General features: G+C 35.6%; 1 protein-coding gene across 7 annotated transcripts in view; it reads right to left on the bottom strand.

Annotated features, from left to right (window-relative positions):
- Positions 1-15998, bottom strand: part of CHL1 (cell adhesion molecule L1 like) — a 199178-nt gene that overhangs the window by 57422 nt on the left and 125758 nt on the right. For all 7 annotated transcript variants that reach the window (XM_019947567.3, XM_019947571.3, XM_019947570.3 and 4 more), the window contains exons 5-8: positions 5754-5876; positions 4527-4697; positions 3526-3573; positions 1604-1724 (exon numbers count right to left, since the gene is read on the bottom strand). In XM_019947567.3, coding sequence (XP_019803126.1) covers positions 1604-1724; positions 3526-3573; positions 4527-4697; positions 5754-5876 — 463 coding nt within the window. The remainder of the gene's footprint in view (positions 1-1603; positions 1725-3525; positions 3574-4526; positions 4698-5753; positions 5877-15998) is intronic.

Below are 15998 nucleotides of genomic sequence, written 5' to 3'. Positions count from 1 at the left end.
AATAAAGAGGACAATGTCCTCGTTATAATTATATTTGTTACGGCACTTTAAAACTTCTAAGGAGAAGTACTCAGGTACACTAAAAGTTTTACAATGTATCACCTTCACCTGAAAGGCAACCAGATCAGCCAGGATTCCCAACCCAAACCCACGATGAGTAAGAAGAAACCACTTCAGGTGAAACTCTTCTGACAAGGCATCAGGCATCCTCAAGTTCCCAAAGACAATACATATTGACATTCACTTTCTTCTTCTATATTGCTTCATGACATTGCATTTTCCAAAAAGCACGTGAGAGCCTTTCTATTATACTGAAGACAATTCATGTAGTTGCCGCCACACTCAAGAGGTAAGTTATAGCATTTGTGAGAAATAGGAAAAAAGGATTACTGACATATTCTCCCTGCCCAAAGAGTCAACCAAGAATAGTGATGAACCCTGAAAGAATTTAATTTCTACCACTATAAACGCATATGAATAAGAACAAAAGAGTAGGCAGTTACCAACATGATTCAAACTGAACCTGAGTCTTTCATCTCCTCACGTAATACAGAGACCAAATTCCCGAACAGAGGCCATGTCCCTGCACGTCTAATTAATTTACGATCATACACTTTGGCAATTTAAGACAGATAAGCAACCTGAATATTTCTGCTGGATGGAAAGAGAAATTTACAAAGCTTAGGAGTTGTAAAACCATTAAAATCTGCTCCTTTTCTTCATAATCCAATTTAAAACCACCCATTCAGAATATACACTGGATTATGAATGAGTATGAACTTCAAACTCTAGTCCATGAACTAGATGCCCAGCTATGCAAAGCCCTTAGTTTACGAAATGATTTTGTAAACTTGGGTGCTAGGAAGGTGGAATGTATTTTCTCATGGTATTCCCAATGGCAGGGATGGGTATGTGGTGGTAAGCATAGAAAGATGATGATAGGAAAAAGGTGACCTTGTATGACCAAGTATTAACTAAGATGGTCCCTGTTTACGTTGACTTACGGTAGTTACTCAATAAAGTCACAATTTCAAGAGGTGACCAAGTGAAGACTCCTTAGCCTTTACTTGGAGGATTTGGAAAAGTGTTATTTCTTCAGTCGTGAAAAAAGTGTGGTTCATGAGTTCTGATGTAAAACTCTCTTAAATTGCATGATCTGGACCTGCTTGTGTGCAAAGGACAGGTGGGTGAAATAATAGATAAATAGGGCTCCGTGGAACCTGAAAAGACATTAACAAGCAGGGGCAGGACAAATACAACTGAGAGACACAAACCTTGCACTAATAGTGATGGGCGGACTCCTATCAACCTCATGCTCTAAGGATGGCATCCCACTGCTGACTGAGCCAAGGAGAATGCTGTCACTGACACCTCCATTCACACTTTCACCAACTGACAGAGAGATCTAATTATAAATCAATCTCAGTCACAGCCTGAAATCTGCAGAGTGAAGTGCAGATTACTTTCTCCAGGGATGTAGTAACAGGATTTTTTTTTTTTAAAGAAATCATTTTTAAAGATGCATGCAGGCACATCCTTCACTGCTACCTTATTCTTTACAGAACAGAACGGAAAAAATCAGGAACGGGGTCAAGTTACTCACAGGCCTTCAGCAAAACACTCGAGCAGCAGGGTGTCCCCTTTGAGGATGGTAACAGACGACTCACTGCCACTCTCGGGAGAAGGCAACAGTAGTCTGGGTTTCCTCTGCTTGATTGAATTCGCTACAGAGCAGAACAGAAAAGGCTCAGATTTTTTTTTTTCAAACTAAGAAAAGTAAACTCCTTTGGCACTCAATCTTTCTTAAAAAATATTTAACCATATGGACCTATGTGTGTGTATGTATATTTACACACACATTTTAATTTATTTTCACACATTTACTTCACATGTTTTTCACACATTTTAATATACTCCCATTTAAATAGATTCCACTCATACCACGAAGCATGGGTTGCCCTTCAGATGCATTAAGTAAGTGTTGCATCAAGTTTTATGAAGGTTATGATTTAACCCACATCTTCAAATTCAGAAGTTCAAACACTGTTCAAGATAGTTAGTTTCTTGATGAAAGCCCTTAAGTTAATTGACAGTCAATGGTTTTATATTCTACATTTTAATCATACATGTTCATGTTTGATGGCCATGTGTATTTTTCTAGAATTTAAATGTGCCTAAATATTTGACAAGCTTCCTGGGCCCTGCACCCAGAAATTCTGATTCAGGAAGCCTGTGGTGCACACCAGGCATCTATGAATTTATCAAGCTCTTTAGGTGACTCTACTTGCAGTCTCAGGCCCTCAAAGACAAACACTGTTGTAGGAAAGACTCAGAAGCATTCTCAGTAACTGGGTAAGGAAATGTTCCATTTCTTATTTTCCTAAGAATACTTTCAAATACAATGGAAAATGAGGAAACTTCCATTTTCAATGCAAACTTTGATTTCATTTCCAAGTGTTCACACAAATTATGTTTCACATCCAATATCAATGTAATTTGACGCGATATGCAAAGAGTAAACAGGTGACGTGCTGTTGTCAGAGTAGAAGAATGAAAATTACTGGCAGCTCTGTGTACCCTGCTGTAGCTTCCTTCCAAGTGTATATTTCTTGAAAAATAATTTTGCACATGCAGGATGTGCAACGATTTTTACTGACTGCTGGAAAGATATGACAATATATGTTTGTGTTATTGACCTCAAAGGAAATGATGTTGGCCATATATACCTAGTCAGTCCATTTTCAAACTGAGGGTGTACCAAGAGGAGCCCTTATCCAGCCCTGCCGATGTTACCGGTATATTAGATATCTAAGCATGGAGGGTTCAATGCTGGTGCCAATTTTAAAAGGAATATTTGTCACATTCAAACAAATGATTCTTTTCTTTACAGAAAAACAGCCTACTATATAATTCAGGTTTACTCAGCCATCTTCCATAGAACACGACTGTGGTAAGTGCTCTATGGGAAACACAAAAAATAAAAACCTAATCATAGACAAATGAGTTTGGAAAATGCTGCAACCTATATTCTTTCTCAGTGAGTCACAATGGACAGTTGTGTATTAAGTACTCCAAGAGGTCTTGCACGGAAAATAACCATCTAACTTTCTTACACCCAACGCTTTCCCGATGTCTGTTACACTCGACCAGTCCTTTTTCCTTTTCTTCATGTAACAGCTCTGAACCAAACTGCTGATCAACCAGGAGAGACATTTTGGGAGACCTATAATAATTACTCCATTAAAAATGTGTTATATATGTGTATTTACTTATGTTAATTATATCATCTATAAGTATATAGGTGTATTTATATAGTTATGCATTTATAAATATCACTCCTTTTTACATATATTTAATGGGGATGGGAGGAAATAGAACCCTCTACGCTAAGCAGTTTTCCTTACTAAGAATATTAGTATTTTAATAAACTCACGACGGTATTAAAGGAAAAATTCAAATTCTAAGATGACAATGAGCTACCGTAGGTGAAAATAAATGTCAACATTCTGCACGTCATCAACTTACCCTTGGAACCAATTTCTGTGGATGAACTTGAGTCATTAGCATGCTTTACTGAAATAAAAAAATGGAAGAAAAAAACTCACAAACATAATGGTAGATGCAGATACCAAAACAGAATGAAAAGCCATAGTTTTCTCTTAGAAAAATTACAAAATGAGATATAACCATGCTTCACTAGAAAAGCACCTTTGGGGATATAGTTGAAAAACATTTATAACGAGCTTAATCTTGAACTACTACATATGAAATCCAGGTGGAAAAGATACAAATTATAGCTCCATTAAAGAGAACTGAGGTTGCCAAAAGGATGCTATAGTGAAGCCCTGGCATAGTGAATCTACACACAATGATGAAAAAATTATGAACCAAATTAGACAATGGAATGGTCATGCCAACTTTTGACTCCACCAGAGCCAATTACTCAGTCAGTGAACTGCTGGAGATTACCTCCGCCCTTTGAATCTATGGTTCTTTCTCCCACTAATAAGGACTGTTTTCAAATGTAGGAACCCAGACTGGCATCTGCAGAATTAACTAGGAAAGAGGAGCAATTCAAATAAGTTTGCCAATTTGGGAAGGACAAAAAAGCTTGATGTGATAAAAATCGTAATACTGCTTCTTTTTATTTTTGACTCTGTTCTTTTCTTCCACGTTGTCAGCCTGCCGGTTTATCCAAAATCACAGAGATCCAGAGCCTGAGACTTGCTTAGAAAGTCCCTGGAATTTCCTCGTGTATTTCGCCCAGGGGAAATGACTAGACCTTCCAGACATCAAGTGAAATACATTTGTACTGTGAATTGAGATTTGATTTTCTGGATGCAGGAGACAGAGCTACCGTCGATGTACAGCTGCAGATGTCTCTTTCATTGGGATGACGTCTCTAGAGTTGAACTAAACACTGGTGGAAAATATCAACCCAGCTCTAACTGGCTTCAACCAGAATAAAATTATAGACACATTTGTATCCCCCATTCATGCTGGCACGAGAAATTATTTGGACTTACAACTGTTAACTGTTAGTTTCATAGGCATTTTCTGCACAATAGTCCTTAATCTTGGGAATGCAGCGAAGCAACAGTAATCATTCCGACTGTCTTTTTCTTCCACATTTGCGAAGTACAGATCTCCCTTTTGGCTCATGTATACTCTTTCATCTTGTTCGATGTGTTCTAATTCTGGAAAAGAAATATCTTGTCATTAAAAGGGGCAACTGTCCTTTATCATGTCTCATCTCCTTTTTTCATTATCCTTTCCTTTATATTAATTTTATTTTATTTTTCATGTCGGCTCTTCCTATTCCTCTCAAGTCCGGTCTTACTATAAGAGCAGTTAGTGAATAAGAAGTAAAATACAAACAATAACAAAACCCTTGGGAGTGCACTTATCAGTCTGGGCATTCTACCTCCCCTGACCATCCAGGACTCTACCTGTGCTTTATGGGTCTGCACTGGCTTATCTGAAAACCGGTCCAATTCAGATAATGGCCTAATTATCACTCTTATTTTATTAGGATCATATATCTTTAAAACAAATTTCCACAAAAGTGTGTCTGAGATATTAATCTCTCTTCCATGGATGCAGCCTGGAAAGTTCTAAGATGAACGGAATCTGCAACTTGGGCTGCAGCCAAGAGTAGCTTCTTTTGCTTTCTTTCAAATGCTGTACGATTATTATTTTTCTCTGTGGGACACAATGGGAAAACATTTACAGAGCGCTGCTAAGGCACATGCCAGAAGTAGGCTTTACAAGAAACTGGAATTCCAACTCAAGAATTGGTAAACGTTTTTGACAAATTAAACACAAAAGTTAATACTAATTTCTATGTGTGTCACTGTACGAAGTGGGTACAACATTATTAAAAGAGAAATTTAAAGCTAGCAACACAGATACAAGCCATCCTCAGTTTTGACATGGATAATATCCCAAAGGTAAGTAAATTGTTTGGAATACCAAAAGTATTTCCTTCATAGACATACTTTATCACATCAATAAAATAAATCCTCTACTCTTTCCAGATATGACAAAATCAAGAAACATATTTAGTGGTTTTCTAGTGCTTTCATGTGTATTTAGGACTTAGAGAAGACAACAGATAGAAATAGTTTTTAAAATCTACTTGATTTCACATTGACAACCATATATTAATTTTTTATCTTTAATTGCAGTATGTTAGTTTACATGATGCATGAAATTAAAATGTCCCCTTATGGATACAACAGAACATTACTTACCAATATTCATCCAATAAATGTGTAAAGGTGGGAGGCCTTTGGGAGGGTTGCACGGGAGGACAATTGGATCACCCTCCTCCACTTCAAGAGGGTCAATTTTTTCTTTTGGGAATTTTGGAACATCTGGTATAAAAAATCATTTAAAGACATTATTTAAAATTTATGTTACAAGTAATGTTTTAACGTTACAAGTAATATCTTAAAGCATTCTTTTTAAAAATTAGAGCATTTTTAATAAAATTCAACACCCCAAATCTTGGTTCTCGTATCTCTCCTGCAGAGGAAAATACTGTTAAAAATATGTGGTGCATCCTTATACAACCTTAAAAATATTTCTGCATCTGTAACTGTAGACAACAAACGTTTTTGCTCTGACCAATAAGGCAACAGTACGCTTGTGCCTATTTCTCTGTGCAGAGATGTAAGCTGTGAGTCACAGGAGTCGCTCGTTTTAAGTTTTGATAGATAAGGAATCTTTTTTCTCCAAACCCTGTGATTTATTTTTAGGGAGATACTTATTTTCTGTCTTTTGCTTTATTGTAAAGCCCTTGAATGTGATTGGCAAATATTCCATTCAGAGCATAATCGAACTAAATAAACAATTCAAAGCCCACGTGGGGAAAACGGTACGAATGCAATGAAAAGCCAAACATGATCACTATATGTTGCAGAGAGAGTCATTCACATTGAAATCACTCCCAGTAAATGAAATATTAAGTGAAATGGAATTGATGTAGGAAAGGAGAGTTTGCAGTATTTCAGCATATTGTTTCTTTCCCATGCTGGAATCAATTTCCTAAAAATCAATGCATTGGGACTATAAGTCACAACTGGGTAGAAGTTGAAATCTGACACCAATGCTTGATGTTCTTATGAAGTGATTTATAAAATAGTTTTAGGAATATTCAAGATATATTCTTCCTCAACATTATTTGTACCTTTCCACTTCGTTATGGGAATTTGCGTTATAGAATTACTCAGACTCTGATGGATGAAAAGGACCTTAAGAAGGTACTTATAACCTTCCTGACCTGATGGAATTTATTAGCAGGTTTTCCGTCTCTGTATTTCATTCTTAAATTATGGTTCACAAAAGATTATCATTATTCTTGGGAGTCTAAAGATATACTCATTCATTGTAAAATTTCTTCTTGAGAAGCTTTGTGCAGTGTCTGTATATTTGTTCCCTTGAGCCTCACCCCCTAACCTAACTCTTTAGTGATTGAGGGAATTTGCTGACATTTCTTATCGATGCACTAGCTGGTTACAGTGAATTGCTTTTTGTCTAAATTCAAGGACCTTTCAAGGCTTAACACTGCAGGCGGCAGTGTGGTTATTACACTGCCTTTGCCAGTTCAAAAGGCAGGCTTCAGTCATGTGACAGTCCTCAGTGGATTCCCTCATGGTCAACTCATTGTAACAGATTTCTCCTGGTGAGTCTGGAAATACATTTGAGATGGTAACTATATTGGAATCATCCTTTTGCTCTAGGTAGCATGAAATTTCCATCAAAAAATGGGAAAGAATGCTGAGTACGTTCCCTACCTTTACCTTGTAGATAAAGTATCAATACCACCTATTTGGTAAAGACTTAGCTTTGACGGACAAATGTTATGCAAGTCATTTTGCAGAAAGTATACCTTATGCAAGTTAAGTAGAGTAACTTACAAAACTAGTATGTACCCTAAGCTCCAAATTCAAATCAACTTTTACTGAAACTTGCTATAACTGAAACCCGGTGTTTGCTGGTATTGAAGTTAGCTGTGTTGCATGGCAGTTACTGAATCTGTTTATATACAGATACGAGCAGCAAAAGAGGAAGGGAAACATAGATTAGGAACTGGAAGGAGCATGTAATCCTGTTCTATAACCAGCAAACTTTACAGTGCCAAATATGAATATACAGTTTTCTGGGTGGTATCTATTGTGAAGTAGCTAATGAAGTTGCACAAAGCCCTAATTGGAAAGCCTCCTCTTCAGTAAAAATTTAATAATTCAAACAGAGAGTATCGCCAGTGAAGCACTATCATCCTTGCCTTAATTAAATCTACATTATAGAATTCTAATTACAAAAATGTAACTACGTCATTCAACTGGCTTCCAAGGCATCAATAATAAAAAATAAAATAAAATAAAATTTAGAAGTCTACAAAACCTTTATCACACACACACCATAAATCTTTGGAACAGCTTTAACCAAAGATGAAATTAATACCTGGAAACAAGGAAGAATATTTATATATTTAATAATTTAAGGTCTAAGAATAAACACTGTAAAGGACATAAATTTGTCAGGTTTTCTTAAGTCTTACTCTTTGACTCTGAAACTATTTAGCGAGCCTGATGCAAAGCTAAAAAGTGAACATGTTAACATCCACAGATAAATGTGAAATTTAATTACTCCAACTTAACAGCAGGCATGAAGTTAATTCAAATAAAGAAATGAGTCTATTTAAAAATAACTCCAACCAATGACTTTTGCTAATTGTGTTTCTCTGGTATAAACATTAGCATTGTTGAGTCTGGACAGATGCAATACTTTAAAAAATGAATTGTAAACAATTGTTTTTCTTTTGCGTGAGCCAACTACCCTGCTTTAGCTTACCAAAACATTTCAAATAAGTGCTCCATCATCACCAAAAACAAAATAATTTGTGTTTCAGTAAGACTGGACTTTATCATGGAATGGTCTCTTTGCAAAGGGATCAGAACCAACTTCGACATCAGCATCTACCTAAGTAGGGCTTTAAAAATGTTTGGAAATCCCATAATAATCAAGTCTAGATGAAGCTATAAACATTTTGTCCCTATCAGTCTACCTGCATCAGAAAATCAAGCAAATCATAGCACTCATCTCTTTACTGTTCTCCAGTAACTTTCCACATTTATTATTCAATGTAGCAGACAGATTTCTAGTAACAACTCCAAGGGTACAATTTCCTGAAAACCCATCTAGCATGAAAAACCTTTCCTAGAGACAAAGTAGCTGCATGCTAGTCTTCTTATTGGAGCTATCAACGCATGGCAAACCTGCAAATACAAACTCTCTAGCGGCTCTACAACTTGAGGTGCTGACAATTGGTTTTGAAACTCATCATCTTAATTCTTTCAACTTAATATACTGAAAAAAATAACATCTCTGTACTTGAAATACAGAAGACTTCTGAAAAAAGTATTTTTTATCTATAGGATAGCCTACAGGATAAACTAGGCTCTAGCCCAGACACTAAAACTAATGGCTATGTAGCTTCAGACCAATATCTTTACCCTTCTGTGCCCCCTTTTACTTTTCTCTGGCATCCTAGAATCCTTTCAACTCATCTCTCTGGAGTCCTCAAAAGTCTCACTAGGTTAGAAATTTCTTAAGAGCAATCTGTAGAGTCCCACCATTCCAACACACTTAACGGTAAAGAACTGTAATGAAATGGCATCAGAGTAATTTAATTAAATACAAATCTTTCTAACTAATCACTTCAATGAAAAGATACTGGTGACTGAACCACCATCAAGTTATGTAAACTACAGATTATCTTTCTCTGGCACCCAAAGAATAAAATCAAATCTCCCTATATTCTCTACCTCTCTGGGAGTCTGATAATCACTGCCAAGGTATGTTCAACAAAGAAGTATAACGCTTTCTAACTCATCTAGAAGATGTGTCAACAGAATGATCAAAGCATAGGCAACACTGTGTAGCATCGCGTTATACACTGCTCTGGAGCCAGCTGCCTAGGGCTGAATCCTGGCTTCATCACTTACTATGTGACCTGAACCTGTTACTTAATGTGCTTCAGTTTCCTCACTCATAAAATGGAAACTGTCATGACATCTAATACATTGATTTGCATCAAAGTTTAAATAAACAATTTCATATAAATCAATTAACATAGTGCCAGGCACTTAAAAATCACTCAGTATATGTTGGCTCTTATTCAAATGTTTTCACTTTGCATGGTACACCCAGCCACATTGTACAGAGATGAGTTGGGCAAAGAGACAAAGAGCTTTCCTTTGCTGCTGTTTCTGGTTTTTCGTGTAGCCTGTATCATAACAACTTCTGCAATTTTATGCAACTATTTGGAATTAACTTTATTAAAGAAACTAGGGAGGGGGCCAGAGGGAAGAAACACTATATATTTCATGGAGAACCTATGACTTGTTTAATGAATTATTCTGTACTGCCCTTCCTATGCCGAAGAACTTTATCTATTTTGACTTCTCACTGTTTACAGGACTGGCCTGGAGAGTTTTTGAGTGTGTTTCATTTCCCTTGAATGTGCTCGGCAAATTGCTTACAGGCTGGCACCGTTATCATGAATGCATGCTACTGAGCTCACATGCTGTATCACCCTTAACTCCAGTTTCTGTCTGCAAAGAGATTTAATTGATTCCCATTTCCTATGGTGTACCCCATTAACCCACTTAGAAGTACAGAGAAATAACATTGCCTTTCAGTCTATGAATTCACAGTAAGGAAGGACAACCAATTCAGCCCATTTCATTCTAGTCATTCACATACTCTGACGGATGAGAGCAAAATCCTGGGCCTTAATTAAACCTTTAAAACTCTAAGTTGCACTCTCAACTGAACAAATTGATCTTCTTTGGTTGGTTTGCATATATTAGTAGAAGAAGTTAACATATGCTACTGGACCCCTGCTTTTGCTAGCCCTCCCAAATCAGAGCAGTAAATAGCCAAGGTATGTCTTAAGGAAATTGACCTGAGGAATCTGAGGAAGCTGTACAAATGTAGAAACCCGGCACATTAAAAATTCAAGTCGGTTTCCATTAAAACAGTATACAGATGATTTCATCCCTAAGCCTGCCATTTCTTACATTACTTTAATAGTGTGTAGATATTGCATTATTACTTTTATTCATTCTCTTATTCTTTAGTCTATGAACTAATAAGTCAATCACCGATAATATGCATTCATGCAGCATCAAGACAATGTAGAGGAGGAAGAATAAGACAGGATGCTATCTTTCTCACTTCTAAGCAACCTGATTAATCATGTAACACTCAAAACACTCCCCCAAACAGTAAATAATGCTTTTAAAATTCCATCGAATTTACACATGGATATTCGTAACACTACTAATTATTGCTAATGTTTCTTCTTGTAATAGTCAAAAGTTAGAAACAATCCAAATGGCTATCAACTGGTGAATGGATAAACAAAATGTGGTATACCTGTATCATGGAATATTATTCAGCCATAAAAATGAACACACTACTGATTTATCCTACAACATGAACACATCACAAAGAACAGGCTAAGTGGAAGAAGCTAGATGCAGAAGATCATATATTGTATGATTCCATTTACAAGACGTGTTCAGAAAAAACATTTATAGAGGCAAGAGTCAGACTGGTGATTGCCTGGGGCTGGGGAGAGAGAACACCTACAAATGGGCACAAGGAATCTTTTGGGGATGATGGAAATGTTCTAATACAGGCTTTTAATGATAGTTATACCAGAATTTTTTTATGAAAAAAAATCCCCGATTGTGTACCTAAACACATAAAATTTATGATGTTAAATAATACTTCAAAAATTATTTGAAGAATACAAGGTAAGGAAAATTAGTATAGGCTAAGACGGACTGAGAATGCTAAGTGGAGAAGGCTGATCTGTGCCCTGAAGGATGCATAGTACTGAACAGCCAAAACAATTATTTATAGCATCCTTTTAACTCCACCGACGTCTGTCATAATGAAGGCAAGAAAACAGCTCATGTTCTCCCCAGACCCACTCACCACACCCACAGGATTTAAGTTTCTTGGTACAGGCTTTGTTTTGTTCACTGCTATATCTCAAATTACTAGAAGAGTGTCTGCCACATGAAGGGAGCTTAATAAAGATCTGTTGAATAATTCACTAACTCTCCATGCCATATCTTGGAAAATCCATTTAGTTAAATGATTTTCCCCATGTTTGAAAACAGCACGTTGTGTTTGGTTGGTTGGTTTTCTTTTACTCTTTCTTTTTTCAGCAAACTCAACTGCAATTTTGTTAAAAGCAGAAAAGTAAACATTGTGTATAAAGGTCTGTTTGTAGGGAGTAATAACCAGATTTTTAGCTACTGTACTTGTGTTCAAACTTAGGTGGATCAAGCCTTTAAGGTTGGTCTAAAGAAAAGTTTAAGAAATGAGAGATACAAACTCTAAAACTCAAATTACAAAGTTTAATATAAAAGAAGAATCAATTCTTTACAGCTTAAGAGAAGAATCAATTGATAAAGGTCGTAGGAAGCTTTAAATGGTCTCTGACCATTTGTCTCTGACAAATTCCTAAGAATTGGGGTGGCAGTCCTATTCAACATGTAAATGATTACAGAAAGCTGTTAGATGATGAAGTAATTTCAGGAGGGGCTGGAAATGATGCATAAGAAACCTAATTTATTTTGCTCTTTTCTATAGCAGCAGAAAAGATGGAGCAATTACCCACTACATAGCTCAGATTCAACTCTTCATCTCTTAACTACAATACTGGCAGATTCTGGCCAGAATTATCCTTATATTGTTCATGTTTTCACTTGGTCTGCTTAGATAATGAGAGAAAACATTTTTTTTAAATCCTCGTTGTAGAATCTTATACTAAAGTGTGCCATTTCCTTCTCTGCAATAGGTCTAGCAACTGCCTTTTTCCTTTGTGTTTCCATAGCAACCACTAGAATTCAGGTTAGGGATCACCCTCATGCCTTGTCTTCTACAACAGATTTTTAACATCTCCCTTTCTCTCCCTCTCTCCCATCTTATTTCAGTCAATTAGACATATATTGTATAGTTACAGTTCTATGTTATAGACTATAGTGTAGTTATATAATATAGACTGTAAGTATAGCTGTATAGTTATATGATTTTATGATTCTCAACCAGTTTTCTGACCCAGAATTCATGAACATTTCCTACTATCATTTCAAACCCAAACTCCAGAGGCCAATTTTCAACACTGTATGCCACTGCTCTGTCCATTATTATTCTATAATATCACACTTAATAACCGAGAATATCTAATTAAGACAAATCAGTATGCTACATACTTATTAATTTTATATATATTAAAAGGTCATTTATAAAATAAATGTAAAGAACAAAAAAATACAACACTCTACCTACCACCCATCATAAGAAAAACATAAAATCACCATTATCTTTCTGTTTGGTGCAGATCCTACCCCTTCCCCATTCCATCAGAGGTAACTACCGTCCTAAATTTTGTTTTCATCATTTTCTTGCTTTGCATTATAATTTTACCACATGAAATGACACTCCTGAACAATATGCTATTAATTTTTACATATACTGACCGACCTTAAATAAATAAAATCACCCTTTTTTTCTAAGATTTACTTTTATTGTTCAACATATTCTTAAGGTTCATCAATTTTCACTGCTGAGTAGTAATTCTTGTATGAATATACCACAATTATTTCATTCTATCACGAAAGAACTTCAGTTTTTTCCAGTATATTTAAAAAATACAAACAATGCTACCACAACTATTGCTGGTGCACGTGGGTAAGGGACATGTGCACGTGAACAAAGAAATGGAATTTCTGGGTCATAGGTGAGAACTTCTTTAATTAAGGAGGCAGTGACAAATATTCTCCACAGTCCAAGCAGTAAACTATTCTCATCAGTGGTGGATACGTGTTTTGGTAGCTGCACATTCCCACCTAAAATTGTTACTCTCAGACTTTGTTATATTTCCCAATTTTGTGGGATCAAATGCTTTTATTATTTGAGTTACAGTAAATCTATTTCTGATTACTAATGATATTAAAAGCATTTTCATATTTTTATTGGTCATACCAGTCTGAGGTGCAAGTTCATGTCTTTTACCACTTCATTTTTTGTTTTTTCCTTAGAGGATGGTAAAATTATTTATAAATACATTAGTATTATCTTTAGTTATATTCATTGGCCATGATTTTTTTTTTCTGGGTTGTGGCTTACCTTTTCCCTTTTGTCCTAGGGTCTTTTGATGAAAAGGGAATCTAAAAATCAAATGTAGTCAAATTATCCTTAATGGAGATTTAATTTGTCTTAAGTAATCTTTCTCTACCCTGATGTCATAAATACTTTGTCCGAATCACTTTCTAAGTTAAAAAATTTTTTTTCCTTGCAAAGTTAAGCCTTTAATCCACTTGGGATGTATTTTTTATACGATGTGACCTAGGACTTGAAATAAGTGTGTCTCTATGTGGATAATCAGTTGTTCCATACCATTTGGGGGGGGGGAGGGAGGAAGGAGGGAGGGAGGGAGGGAAGGAAGGAAGGAAGGAAAGAAAGAAAAGAAAAAGAAAAGAAAGAAAGAAAGGGAAGGGGAGGGAAGGGAAGGGAAGGGAGGAAAGAAAGGAAGAAAGAAAGCCCATGCCAGCTCTTTCACACTACTTTCACATATATGAGGGCTGGTTTATGGGTCCTCCATGCTGTTCCACTGGCCCATTTGTCTAACGCTGTGCAAAACCATAGGCTTCAGTACATTTTACATTGAGTTTTACATTGAGTCTTGTTATCTGATAAGACCAACACCTCCTAACATTCTCCAAGTTTCTACCAAACCTTGCACTGTGTTCCTCAAATACATTTGGAAATCAAACTGGTCACGTTTCACAAACAGACAAAAACCAAACTAGAGAGTTTTGACTTTGATTATTCTATACATCAAGTCATGAAGAATTAAACTTTTAGCTTTACTGAGTCTTCAGATCAGTGAAGATGGTATTTTTTTCCACATCTATATCTTTTAAAAATGTTTTCCAATAAATATGTGTACTTTTAATACCTCCTTCTTGGATTTATTTTCTGCTTCTATACTATTGTTCCCCTTCGCTCTCTTTTGAAGTTTAACCTGTTATCTAAAGATAACTTATTAGGTAACAATTTTAAGATGAAAATGAAGGAGATAAGATTATTAATTTCCATCCCTTCTTCTTTTCTAAAGTATTTTGAAGATGAAAAAAATCTCTCTCCTCATAATACTTTAGCTGCCTCAAGTCTGTTTTGTTAAGCATAATTTCTACTATCATCACTTCAAAATACATTCTATTTTCCTTTGCCATTTCTTATTTGGCCTTTGAGTTAGACATGTTTTAATTCTGAAAGATATAAGACTTTTTCTAATTTTCTTTTTAATACTGATTTCTCCATTGTATTTTGGTCATATTTACTTCCTAGCTAATATACCATCAAATATTGAAAAACATTCTGCAGCTTTAGGTATAATGTTCGATACATGTTCATTAGCTAGAGCTCGTAAATGGGTTCTTTAAATCTTCTCTGGGTTTTCTAATGTTTCCTCTGCTTGAGCTACCAAATAATGGAACAGATATGTTAGCATCTCTCATTACTATGGTAGATATTTCTCTTTCCCCTTGTAGTTCCTTTTCCTGCTTCAAACATTTTCATATTATATATGCCTAGTACATTAATCTCCAGGAAGCCTTTATAAAATAAAGTCTATTTTGACTGATATTAATATAGCCATACCTACTTTTCTTTTGAATAGTATTTACCTAGTCAAGATATTTATTCAAGATATCTATTTATGTTTTCAAAAGATGGGACATGTTTTCCGTCCTTTCAGTTTCAACAATTCTATTTTCTTGTGATTTAGATGTGTTATATGGTAAATAGCTTATAGCTTTTCAAACATTTTGGAGCATTTAGTCTATCTACTTTCACCTTTAATGAGTGATATATTGAGATTTATTTCTATAGTTTTTTCTTTCTTTTTCTCTCCTTTCTTGCCTTGTTCTTCCTCACACCACATAGTTTGATAATCATTCACATTTGCTCTGTACATTTAATGTAATTATTCTGTAAATTTTAAGATGCATATTTTACCTGTCAGAGTCTAAATTTGAGCTATATTCTCTCCTCTAGAAAAATATAGAAAACTTAAAGAAATTTAAACCCAGTTCCCTGTCCCAACTTTGAGGATAACGCACAGACGTTTTTCATTATTTGTTTTTCCAAGGCTTGTGTACATTCTGCTCCTCCAGCATAAACTGTCCATATCCTGGAAGGTCTACGACTTTGAGTCTCTTCAGTGTCTAGAACTCTGCAAGAAGAAATTTCTAAATAGCAACTCTTGACAGTTTTATACCTAAGATTTTTTTCTGTAAACGCTTTGGTTAGAATCAAGTAGTGTTGGATACCTTAAAATCTGGGAAAATAAATGACCAAACTTGGAAGTCAGTCATCAGAGATCCCATGCTGGAGAGGCCAGATCT

This window comes from Tursiops truncatus, chromosome 10, assembly GCF_011762595.2.
Source record: "Tursiops truncatus isolate mTurTru1 chromosome 10, mTurTru1.mat.Y, whole genome shotgun sequence".
Lineage (NCBI taxonomy): Eukaryota > Metazoa > Chordata > Mammalia > Artiodactyla > Delphinidae > Tursiops > Tursiops truncatus.
Note: the sequence above shows the minus strand (reverse complement) of the source record. Positions and strands in the feature narration are given on the sequence as shown.